The 12,909-nt window shown below is 41.9% G+C and overlaps 1 protein-coding gene across 3 annotated transcripts in view; it reads left to right on the top strand.

Moving 5' to 3' along the window:
- The window catches only part of CCDC81 (coiled-coil domain containing 81), a 48,818-nt gene extending 40,438 nt beyond the window's left edge, over positions 1–8,380 (top strand). For all 3 annotated transcript variants that reach the window (XM_069564840.1, XM_069564839.1, XM_069564841.1), the window contains 4 exons: positions 651–729; positions 1,402–1,622; positions 5,427–5,552; positions 7,896–8,380. In XM_069564840.1, coding sequence (XP_069420941.1) covers positions 651–729; positions 1,402–1,622; positions 5,427–5,552; positions 7,896–8,037 — 568 coding nt within the window. In that variant the 3' untranslated portion in view covers positions 8,038–8,380. The remainder of the gene's footprint in view (positions 1–650; positions 730–1,401; positions 1,623–5,426; positions 5,553–7,895) is intronic.
- The last annotated feature ends 4,529 nt before the right edge of the window (positions 8,381–12,909 follow it).

Genomic DNA, 12,909 nt, shown 5'->3' with positions numbered 1-12,909 from the left:
ACTTTACAGATCACGTGGAGGTGGCATAAAACAGATGCGTGTTACAATAGGAAGATCTTTCTTATAAAGGAATCTTGTGATGAATCATTTTATTGTGTTATAGACATTTTCTGCTTTCTTATCTAGAATTTTTTAAGCATGTGGGGAAAATGGGTGCCTGGCTTATTGGCAGTGCATTTGGAAAATATGGTTGGTCAGTTGCTTATTCTCTACTTGTCTGTCTTGTCTGAGGGCTTTTCCAGTGGCTTAGAGTTAGGGAATCCACCTGCAATGCAGGAGACCTGGGTTTGATCCCTGGGTTGGAAAGATCCCCTGGAGGAGGAAATGGCAACTCACTCCGGTGTTCTTGCCTGGAGAATCCCATGGACAGAGGAGCCTGGTGGGCTACAGTCCATGGGGTTGCAAAGAGTTGGACACAACTGAAGTAACTTAACAACAGCATCAGCTGTCCTTGTCTACTAGCCTATGGATTTGGATTTCTCTTTTCTTTCTTAAAGTAAAAGTTCCTGGAAGGAAAAAATATCACTTTTTGTTTACCAGGTTCTTATTCCTATTAATATTTATTAAACACATGTTGTTGACGTTAATCTGTGTTACAAAAGACTCTGTAAGAAACTGTGCCCTCACATTCTCTTATTTGTAACTGCCAGACTTGCTGCGCAAAGAGCCAAATATATAAAAGATAAGATGGAAGAAACACAGTGTTACAAGAGAGCTCTGGATGCCCAGGTAAGGTGACAATTATTACTTTAAAACTGTGCAGTGTTTCTGGCTGCTTTTGGTCCCCACGGATGGAGTCATTGAAATCTGTAGGAATGAACTGCCAAGGGCTGGAGACGTGCCATATTTGGGAACAATTCTTAAACTGATTAACTGGCTGTAATATAGATTGCACTGATGCTGTAAAACCTGGACCTTGTGGGTATATCTGTCCCCAAATAAGTGTTCTCTCTCCTTTATTGCTGTAAACAGTGATGTCCATGTAGCACGTTTAACTTGTTTAATGTTTCCCATATACGCTGCAAACTACTGTAATTTACATGTGTTTCCTTGTTGTAAATAAGCTTCTCCTCCTATCCAGATTTTTTTGTGTATGTTTTACCAAATAACTACGTTTGCAGTTTTATTCCTTTATTATTTTTCCTACTTTGTTTAGGGAAAAAAATAGAAAAGCTAGAATCCCCACCCTCCCCTAAAAAGGCGTGCAGTGTTTCAATAGCATTCTAAAAATATGTGTGAATCCTGCAATGTTATGAATGCCCTTCTGTGTTATCCATTTGGTGTTTTTTGAGGCCCTTGTTCCTCCCACCCAGGTGCTGGTTTTTGCTATGCCATGGCTTTGTGCCTGATGTCTAGTCCCTGGTATAACTATAATCTGCATTCTGTGTGTCTCTGCCTCAGATAAAGAACAGATGCCCTCAGCTGCCTGTGTTTGAGCCAGACTCTTCTAAGCCCATCTTTGGTAAGAATGAGGGTGAGATGATGGTGGAAAAGCGAAAGAGAGACCAGAATTACATGAAGCATCAGATGGAGGCCGCTGCTAACAACAAGAGGAGAGCCATCCTGCACCAGCTGGTGGACCAAAAGCGGGATTTGCTGATGCTTCAGAGGACACACAAAGAGTGAGACCCCTGGCTCTTTCCTCCTCCTCCTCCTCTCTGCCCTGCAGAGAAGCAATCATAACAGTTACCATGTGCAAAATAATTGTTCTACACTTATTATATGCTTTATCTTGTTTCGTCCCTACAACTCAACCTATGGACAAAAGCTTTGAAATTAATAACAGACCCATTTAAAAGGAATATTATGTATACATGTTTCTATAAGAATACATATTATATAATGATGTAAGATAACCAATAATGTATTCCAAATGCATTATCTAGATTCTTATTTCATACTCTTTTCCATTATGGTTTATTATAAGATGCTGACTATAGTTCTCTTACTGCTTTTCTATTTTATATATAGTAGTTTGTATCTGTTAATCCCAAACTCCTAATTTATCCCTCCCCCACTCCCTTTCCCTTTTGATAAGCATAAGTTTGGAGAAGTATCTGTTTCAGTCTCATACCCATTTTTATCACATTATTTATTTGCTATATTTACTATTTTGTGTTTGCTTTCTTACTGTAGAGTTTTAAAAATACTCTTTAATCTCCATTAAAAAAAAATTGAAGTACTTAGCATTTCACAGTTTTAAAAGCTTTCTGTTGATTCCATTGGGCAGCTAAGTTCACAGGTGACATCTAGGTTCTGCAGGTTGGGTTAAGAAGGATATCCCTTTGGAACTATGTATTACTTGGTTGAGGTTTCCCAGGTGGCTCAGTGGTACAGAATCCACTTGCCAACGCAGGAGACAGGTTCAATCCCTGGGTCAGAATGATCCCCTGGAGAAGGCAATGGGCTACCCACTCCAGTATTTTTGCCTGGGAAATCCCATGGACAGAGAAGCTTGGCGGGCTACAGTCCCATGGAGTAGCAAAGAATCGGGCACGACTTAGAGACTAAACAATAACAACAAAGTCTCAAACAAACTTTCTTGATCCTACTTCTCCCTCAAGTTAACTTTCCATAGTTTTCTTTCCCTGTACAGGACAATGTCTGAAAAGAGTTGTCCACCCCAGCATTGTCCATATGTGAGTCACAAATGTGTTGTCCTGCTCAAGTGGACACAAAGATATGAAACTCAGATCCTTTCTCAGTTCAGTTCAGTTCAGTAGTCACTCAGTCGTGTCTGACTCTTTGTGACCCCATGAATCGCAGCACGCCAGGCCTCCCTGTCCATCACCAACTCCCGGAGTTCACTCAGACTCACGTCCATTGATTCGGTGATGCCATCCAGCCATCTCATCCTCTGTTGTCCCCTTCTCCTCCTGCCCCCAATCCCTCCCAGCATCAAAGTATTTTCCAATGAATCAACTCTTCGCATGAGGTGGCCAAAGTACTGGAGTTTCAGCTTTAGCATCAGTCCTTCCAATGAACACCCAGGACTGATCTCCTTTAGAATGGACTGGTTGGATCGTCTTGCAGTCCAAGGGACTCTCAAGAGTCTTCTCCAACACCACAGTTCAAAAGCATCAATTCTTTGGCTTAGCTTTCTTCACAGTCTAACTCTCACATCCATACATGACCACTAGAAAAACCATAGCCTTGACTAGATGGACCTTAGTCGGCAAAGTAATATCTCTGCTTTTGAATATACTATCTAGGTTGGTCATAACTTTTCTTCCAAGGAGTAAGCGTCTTTTAATTTTATGGCTGCAGTCACCATCTGCAGTGATTTTGGAACCCAAAAAGATAAAGTCTGACACTGTTTCTACTGTTTCCCCATCTATTTCCCATGAAGTGATGGGACCAGATGCCATGATCTTCGTTTTCTGAATGTTGAGCTTTAAGCCAACTTTTTCACTCTCCTCTTCCACTTCCATCAAGAGGCTTTTTAGTTCCTCTTCACTTTCTGCCATAAGGGTGGTGTCATCTGCATATCTGAGGTGATTGATATTTCTCCCGGCAATCTTGATTCCAGCTTGTGCTTCTTCCAGCCCAGCATTTCTCATGATGTACTCTGCATGTAAGTTAAATAAGCAGGGTGACAATATATAGCCTTGACATACTCCTTTCCCTGTTTGGAATCAATTTGTTGTCCCACGTATGGTTCTAACTGTTGCCTCTTGACCTGCATACAGATTTCTCAAGAGGCAGGTCAGGTGGTCTGGTATTCCCATCTCTTTCAGAATTTTCCACCATTTATTGTGATCCACACAGTCAAAGGCTTTGACATAATTATTAAAGCAGAAATAGATAGGTATTTCTCTGGAACTGTATGATTCAATTCCACTTCTGTGTACATAACCAAAATATTTGAAAGCATACTCTTTCAGGGATATTTGCACACTTATGTTCATAGCAGCATAATTTATGATAGCCAAGAAATAGCAACTCAAATATCCAATCACAGATGAATGGATAAGTAAAGTGTGGCATACACATACATGGAATATTATGCAGCCTTAAAAAGAAAGTTCTGACACATGCAACAATGTGGATGAACCTTGAGGACATTATGTTAAGTGAAATAAACCAGCCACACAAAAAAAGACATTGTATGACTTCATTTATATAAGGTAATCATAGTAGTAATTAGAGTAGTCTAATTCATGGAAACAAAGTAGAAGGGTAGTTAACAGAGGTTAGGGGAGGGAAAAGTAGAGAGTTGTTTAATGGGTATAGAATTTCAATTTTGCAAAGTGAAAAAGGTATTATATATGTTAGATATATTCCCACTGATTGCACGACAGTAGAATATACTTAACACCATATCTGTATGTTTAGAAATGGTTAAGAAAGTCAATTTTATGTGTTTTTTTTACTATAATTTAAAAAACTGAAAAGATAAAAAAGGTTATGAAAAATGTGTATAATAGATACCATTCAGTCACTGAACTCCCATTGTGTAATAGGAACTGGCACTTTCTGTACATTATCCTACTTAATCTCCAGAATGACCACACAATAGCTATTGAATCAACGCTTGTTAGAGGATAATGTGCTATTTTAGAATAAGTGAACCAGCACAAAGCATGTGACAGGTTTTTATTGGCGGGTCCTGACACCTAGTGGTGGTTGGTACCTGTAACACAAGAGTCTTCAGAGCAGCAGGGTAAATCAAGGGTCACATTCAGAGAAGTCCCTTCCAGAATTTAATGAGAACTGACTGTAAGAGTTTTAGCTTGGCAGGAAAGAGACACATTTATATTGAGGCCAGTTTAGGATGATTCACAACAGCCGTGAGTATGTGTTTGATCAGAGGTAGAAACAACATTGGGAATGCTGGAACACTCTACTTGAAGGGAGATATTATACTGCAGTCATTTCTTTGACGACGTGACCCTCATCAAACAGTTTTTTTTTTTTTTAAACTTTCTTCACAATGTTGGATACATTCTCGATTCACTTTCTTTTGCCTAGTCATTTGCTTCCCCCTCCCTTTCTAACCATTCATTTATATGCCTGTCTATATTGTCTTGTAAAACTCCTGGAAGAACTGGTGGCCGGGCTACTGACAGGTGAGAGTCTGGACTAAAAGGAAAGAAACAAAGTATGGGAAACCATGTGAGATGAATCTTCAGATCAGCTAAATTAGCCTCAAAGGAAATAGATGGCTTTTAAAGCTGAATTTAATTGAAAGGAGGTTTTAATACTACCTTTAAAACCAGATTGGTGATGAAAAGCCTTAGATCCATAAATTATTTGCAGGAGTTTCACCATGTTTTTACAGTGTTCATGTCTCTTAGTCTGTTTCAAAGGGTGGGGAACAAAACCAGGAAGTTTTCTGTTTAACTTAGAATAAAAGGAATGGGGCTCCTAAAGCTAGTGCCTTTCCCAGTATCACAAATGGAATCAGACTGTTCTGTTCTCTCTAGGCACTTGGCAGACAGAAATGCTGAGCTTGAGCGAGTGAACAGAATCAACCAAAGCTTACAGGATGACTGGGAAAGGAGTGCTGTCATGAAGAAGCATCGAGACTTGGAGGAGAAGGCTTTTGAGCGGTAATACCTGATTGCACCTGAAGTTTTATTTGCAAAGCAAATCCCCTCTGCATCTTGTTTAGTTCCTGCTAATCCTGGGATGACAGATAGGTTTTAAGTGTCAACTTCAGTTTATTAGCGTTGACTGCCTAGAGAGCTTAGTGAGGAGGAAAGAATTCTGGGTTCAGTGGGAAATACTGCTGTGACCTGGGACGGCAACTGCTGTGTTGTGTGCTATATGTTTGCCATCTCTGTGCTGATCTTTGCCTCTGTGTAATAGGTTTGTTTTCTTTTTGTGGAGGTTTGGGAGGCCTGGGGAGAGGGGAGGAGGGTGGAAATTCTCTTTGGAAATAATTAGCTGGAAATAGGAATAGAGTGTTTCTGCCTGAACGCATGTTAAGCTTATGGAATGGTCTCATAAGAACAGACTCAAGGGGCTGTGGATAAGACTGGCAATCGAAAAGTGAGATGCCCAACCAAGAACACCTTCCTGAAATGTATTATATTCCTGCTCACTCTCCCCTGCTATCTATTTACAATCTAGAGTCAGGGAATCTGGATGTTTTTAAGAATTAACACTAACTTTGGAGAGGCACCTAATACTTTTTGCCTCATTTTTTATTTCTAAGGTGGCGAAATTAAACATTTGCTTGGCTTGGCTAACACAGGAATTTGGGGGATCAAATAAAGAGATAGAAAAACATTATACTTTAAAAATTGAAAATGCTTTACACATATAAGGTATGATTTCATAGAATGTTAAAAACTTGAAGAAACAAAGTCTATACAATCAAACATTACAAAAACCTGAAAATACCAAAGTAACATTCAATTGCTAATTATCAACAAAGTTTTATCCTAAAAAGTTGTTACAGTGGATCTTGATCTGTAACTAACCTTTTCCTTTTAGATTTTAAGGCATTCCTCACCTGTCTTTCTAATGGGCAGAACCCATATTTTGTGCCAATGAAAGAATGAGGGATGATGTGGAAAACAGATTTCAAAGAAGTGGGGTTGTTTGGCCTAGAGAAGAGGAAGAGAAAGGGAAGTTGGATATTTTAAACCATTTTCTTAATGTTGTGAAAAAGCAGGTAAAAGGCAATAAGATTAGTGTGAGGGAGATTTTGGTTGGATTTTGGAAGAAGGCTTGGCTAATGTTGCGATAAAGGATAGTGACACAACATATGCTTGAGTGGCAGGATGGCCTGACTGCTCCACGGACACAGCAAAATGGACCTCTCACCAGATGTAGGCCAAGCTGTGGGCAGGGACTCAAGTGGCTGGCAGACAGGGAGGAGGAATTGGTTGGTGTTAAAAAGAAAACAAAGTAAAAGCAAAATTAAGGTTCACGTGTATGCAGATGGCTTCCCTGATAGCTCAGTTGGTAAAACAAAATCTACCTGCCATGCAAAAGACCCTGGTTCAATTCCTGGGTCGGGAAGATACACGGGAGACGGGAACAGCTACTTACTGAAGTATTCTGGCCTGGAGAATTCCATGGACTGTATAATCCATGGGGTCGCAAAGAGTTGGATACTACTGAGGGACTTTCACTTTCACTTTGTATGCAGTTAGCTTGTGATACTCCTTCCTATCCCCAAAGGAAGCCAGGTAGGTCTCCCCTGCCCATTGACAAGGCCTTCTTTTTTTTCCTTTGAGTATTATCAGTGATTTTTTTTTTTTTTTTTTACAGAATCCCACCTGTACAGGAATTTTGATAGGGTAGGGGAGAACACCATGGAGACTGTCCTGCATCATGGAGGAAAATGGCTGAAGTGGAAAAGCAGCCACTGCCATCCCTTCATCTCTGCTTTCAACTGCTTTTGTCCTCTTTCTCTGTCTCCACTTCCTTTCCTGCCCTCCACTCTCCAGAGGCTCCTGGCCCTCTGGGTCTTTTCACTGAAATCTAGTTTTCCCTGTCTTCACTGTTTCTGCTGATAACCAGCAGCTCAATGGCTTGATCTTCTCTCAAAAGGTGTCTCCTGGGAAGCCCGACAGGTGAAGGCCCCACACAGGGCCAAGCAGCAAACACCAAAGCTCTGGAGTTTTCCCTTTGGCGCTGTGTGACTCTGGGCGAGTCTTGTGTTCTCTGAGGGTTTAGGTTGGCTGAGTGGAGAGGACTTGGGGTCAGACAGGAAGGAACCGCTCAGAGCCTGTATTGACCCGGAAGGAGACGCGGGAGATGGCCTTCCTGGGGTGACCAGCAGGTGGCAGCGTGGGGGATCATGGATGGACCGGAAGCTCCTGGAGGGCAGGGACCCAACGCTGCTCCTGAATGCTGTCCTGGCTCCAGCTTCCAGGTGAGGCACGCAGCAAGGACTCAGGGGGCGCTGGCCAATGACCTCTCTTCCTCCGTCTCTGCAGGGCCTCCGACAAGCTCTTCCTGCTGGACCAATGTGAGACGTACCGGCGCTGCAAGCAGTGCCAGAGGCGCACCTCCAACAGGGGCGAGAGCAACCTGTGGCCCCTCAACAAGTACATGCACGGCTCCCGGTTGTTCGTATAAAACCCAGAGTCTGGGCCTGCGTCTCCTGGGGAGTCTTTTGTTTAAGGGTGATGGTGAAACTTCATGTTTTTACTTTAGAGGAAAAATAATAATAATAATAATACTGTGCCATTCTGGTGCTTTTTGGAGTCGATCAGATTCCTGTAGACGGCTTCTCCCTGCCCGTCTCCCTCGCAATACTCCCTAGGCCACCAAAGAGCCTGGACTGGGAAGTGGAACCCTGCTTCACTGTGGTTGAGAGGGGGTTGCTGATCTAACCCACCACCCCCTCTGTGACTTTGTTTAGAAACCTTTATTTTTCTTCATCTATGATGAAGAGTGTCATAATAAATACTTTCTACGAGTTTTGACTGTGCAGAACAATTCGTGATGGTGAATCATACCAAGCCTCCCCCAGCCCTAGATTTTCCCAAGGCTGGAAATGTGTGAACCACCCAAAGGTAGGTCAGGCTATTTGCCTCAGGCGGTCATAACAATGCTTCTGGAGTTTTCTAGTTGATGACACACCTGGGACTTGTTGGGATCTCAGGGGTAATTTTCCCTTGGTGAGCTTCTGGCCAACCATTCCACCATTCTGCCCGTTTCTGCACCACTGCTGACTGTAGGTTTATTGTTTGGATAAGTGAATACTGTGAGGGAAGCCTGGCTGGCTTGCCAGGGTCCACTTTCTTCTCTCATTGCATCCAATCTTTTTTTATTGGAGTATAATTGCTTTACAATTGTGTTAGTTTCTACTAACACACAGTGTTTTCAGACACACACATATGTATGTATATGTCCCCTCGCTCCTGAGCCTCCCTCCCTCCCACAGCTCCATCCCACCCCTCGGGGTAATCGCAGAACCCCGAGCTGCGCTCCCTGTCCTATAGAGGTTCCCGCTAGCTGTCTGCTTTATACATCGCAGTATATATTTGTCAGTGCTACCCTCTCAATTCATCCCACCCTCTCTTACCCTCCCTGTATCTGTTCTCTATATCTGCATCTCTACTCCTGCCCTGCAATAGGTTCATCAGTACCATTTTTCTAGATTCCGTGTATACCTGGCATCCATTCTTAAGCTGTACGTGCTATGGGTGAGGAAGAGCTTCGTGTTGAGGGACTGATATTCAATTAAAGTATATGTGCTCTTTTTAAAAAATATTTTCTTTTTTAAAAAATTAAACTTTGCTTGCTTTTAATTGAAGGGTAATTGCTTTACAATATTGTGCTGGTTTCTGCCAAATATCAACAAGAATCAGCCATAGGTATATGTATGTCTCCTCCTTCTTGAACCTCCCTTTCACCTCCTATGGTTTATGTGTTCTTAACCAAAACTTTTTTCACTTATCTTTACCCTTTAGCTTTCTTCTCCCTGCCCTGTCCTACCACTTCAGGTGAAACAATTAACAAAGCAGAGCGATGTCTGGATTTCTGATATGTAAAAGCTAGGCAGAAAGTCCCTTAGACACTCTGCTTTCTGCCTGCAATGTTTTTCTTAGAAAGAAACACATGGGGAGACACTGAGAACATTGTGCTTCCCTGGTGGCTCAGTGGTAAAGAATCTGCCTGCCAACGCAGGAAACAAGGGTTTGATCCCTGGGCCAGGAAGATCCCCTGGAGGAGGAAATGGCAACCCACTCCAGTGTTCTTACCTGAGAAATCCCATGGACAGAAGAGCCTGGCGATATATAGTCCATGGGGTCACAAAGAGTCAGACATAACTGACTAAACAACAATCTAGAACATTGTTTGCCCTATTCCAAATACAAAATAGGAACGTTTTGAGCCTTGAGTAATTGGGAAAGTATTTACTTAAATTGATATTGGGCAAATTTTGTTGCTGACGTTATCTTTTTCTATAGAAACAAGTATGCTCTCTGGTGACTGGAACTGTCTGAAGCTCTCCCCTCCCACATCCTGTATTAACTCTTCCTTCCATTTCCCCAGAAGATCCCTCCATGGGGGTTCCATCATCCCCAATATTTGAAACAATAGCCTGTCCCCAGGACTGCTTGACTTGCTTGAAAAACCCATCCCTGCCACACCCTTGGAGTACTTCTCTGTATCTAATAAGTAATAAATTCCTATAATAGTGTTGTATGAGTATATATATATACAGAGAGAGAGTCCCTTGTTAAAGAAAAAAAGACTTTAGGCAATGTTAATACGTTTGGGTGAAAAGATTTAAATTCATAGATATTTTTACTGTAGGAACTGAACTTATAATTTATTTTTTTAAGTATTTATTTATTTTGACTGCATCAGGTCTTAGTTGCAGCATACAGGATCTTCTAGTTGTGAACTGTGGGATCTAGTTCCCTGACCAGGGACTGAACCTGGACGCCCTGCATTGGGAATGTGTGTCTTAACCACTGGACCACCAGGGAAATCCCTGAACTTATAATGTGTTACCCTGGGTAGCAGTACTGACTCTCAGTCTGTGTCAAGCACCAAGCTAGTGACCTGGAGATTAAGACCTCTTCAGTCCTTGCCTGCCTTGGGAGCACTCACAGTGTAGTGCAGAGATGTGACTTGGAAAATCTCCCTGTAACAAAGCAGATACCTAATAGTACTGTGCATTGCTTGTTTTGGAAAAGCAAGGTCGGGCCCCTGAGTCAGGTTAGCTTGTCAGGGAAAGCTTTTGAGAGGGATGAGGGCTGAGCTGAGTTTTTAAGGAGAAATAGGAAATAGCTAGGTAAAAACTGACAAGGAGGCATGGCAACAGATGTCAAGGCCCTGTGCTCCTGTCTGTTGAGACTGAGATGGAGAAGTGGTTATGTGAGCTAGGTTATAAAAGCTAATTAAAAAAAAATCATTCAGTCATTTTAAGAATCAAATTTTTTTTGATGTTCATGAACTTTAAAAATTTTTTATTTGGAGAATAATTGCTTTACAATGTTGTATTGGTTTGTGCCATACAACAACATGAATCAGCCGTAAGTATACTAAGTCCCCTCCCTCTCGGGCCTCCCTCCCCCAGGTCACCCCTCTAGGTCATCACAGAGCACTAGGCTGGGCTCCCTGTGTCATACAGCAGCTTCCCACTAGCTGTTTCACACATGGTAGTGTGTCTATTTCAATATTCCTCTCTCAATTCTTCCTACCCTCTCCTTCCCTTACTGTGCCCACAAGTCCATTCTCTGTCTCTGTGTCTCTAAGAATCAAATTTTATTATAGTCCTGAATTAAAACAGCTGATTTCATACAAAAAAAGGAGGCACAGTCTTTTTTTTTTTTTGGAGCAAGTTTTCCTAATTTGGGACCTTGTTCACTGACCTTAACTGCTAATATTGTTTTAGTTTAATCCTGCTATTAGGCCAGACTCAATGAGAATGTCTTTTCTAAATCAATTTGAATTACTGTCTTCAAGTTCTGTCATTTCTGGAGCTATGGTACTGCCAGACCAGCTTAATGTATCAAAGGAGTTCCAATTTCAGTGGTTTTTAATGTTTTGGACAGTTGGGAATCTTTTGAGAATCTGGTGGAAAATATGGACTATTTCCTAAAAATATGCACATCTTCATATACAACATGTTGCATGTGATTAGGGGTATCCTAGAACACCTGGAGAAGGAAATGGCACCCTACTCCAGTACTCTTGCTTGGAGAATCCCATGGACGGAGGAGCCTGGTGGGCTACAGTCCATGGGGTCGCAAAGAGTCAGACACGACTGAGCGACTTCACTTTGACTTTAGAACACTTGGACCACAGGTTAAGAACTCTTACTCTATAAACAGCTTTCCTTCAATGTTATTACAAACTCAAACTATCAAAAGTGAGCAAAGTGAAGGACTTTGCTTTTGAAAATGCCCTGTCAGTTCTAGGGAACTATGCCCATTTTTGCCTTCCTCTTTGACCCTACATAAAAATAGTGCAATGAAATTGGAATGGCTGTTAGAAAGCACTCCAGTAGTTTTCAAAATGTTTTGAGTAAGATTCAGTAAAAGAAATACACTTCATATTGAAACACAGAACTTGTGCACACATGTAATGAGACAAAAGTTTTACAGGGCTCTACTTACCCTACCTATCTGCAATGGATTCTGATGATTTCTATTTTATTTCATTAAACATTTCTGATTAGATTGAACAGAGGTGATTTGACAGTCTGCTAGTGTAAATTAATAATTTTCAGTTTGATAAACATAGTTTTAATTGAATTCTTCCCTCTCATAGTGCTTTGTCAGTTCAGTTCAGTCGCTCAGTCGTGTCCAACTCTTTGCGACCTCATGAATCACAGCACGCCAGGCCTCCCTGTCCATCACCATCTCCCGGAGTTCATTCAGACTCACGTCCATCGAGTCTGTGATGCCATCCAGCCATCTCATCCTCTGTCGTCCTCTTCTCCTCCTGGCCCCAATCCCTCCCAGCATCAGAGTCTTTTCCAATGAGTCAATTCTTTGCATGAGGTGGCCAAAGTACTGGAGCTTCAGCTTTAGCATCATTCCTTCCAAAGAAATGCCAGGGCTGATCTCCTTCAGAATGGACTGGTTGGATCTCCTTGTAGTCCAGGGGACTCTCAAGAGTCTTCTCCAACACCACAGTTCAAAAGCATCAATTCTTCGGTGCTCAGCCTTCTTCACAGTCCAACTCTCACATCCATACATGACCACAGGAAAAACCATAGCCTTGACTAGATGGACCTTAGTCGGCAAAGTTATATCTCTGCTTTTGAATATACTATCTAGGTTGGTCATAACTTTTCTTCCAAGGAGTAAGCGTCTTTTAATTTCATGGCTGCAGTCACCATCTGCAGTGATTTTGGAGCCCCCCAAAATAAAGTCTGACACTGTTTCCACTGTTTCCCCATCCATTTCCCATGAAGTGATGGGACTGGATGCCATGATCTTCATTTTCTGAATGTTTGAGCTTTAAGCCAACTTTTTCACTCTC

The sequence above is a fragment of the Ovis canadensis genome, chromosome 21 (assembly GCF_042477335.2).
Source record: "Ovis canadensis isolate MfBH-ARS-UI-01 breed Bighorn chromosome 21, ARS-UI_OviCan_v2, whole genome shotgun sequence".
Taxonomy (NCBI): Eukaryota; Metazoa; Chordata; class Mammalia; order Artiodactyla; family Bovidae; genus Ovis; species Ovis canadensis.
Note: the sequence above shows the minus strand (reverse complement) of the source record. Positions and strands in the feature narration are given on the sequence as shown.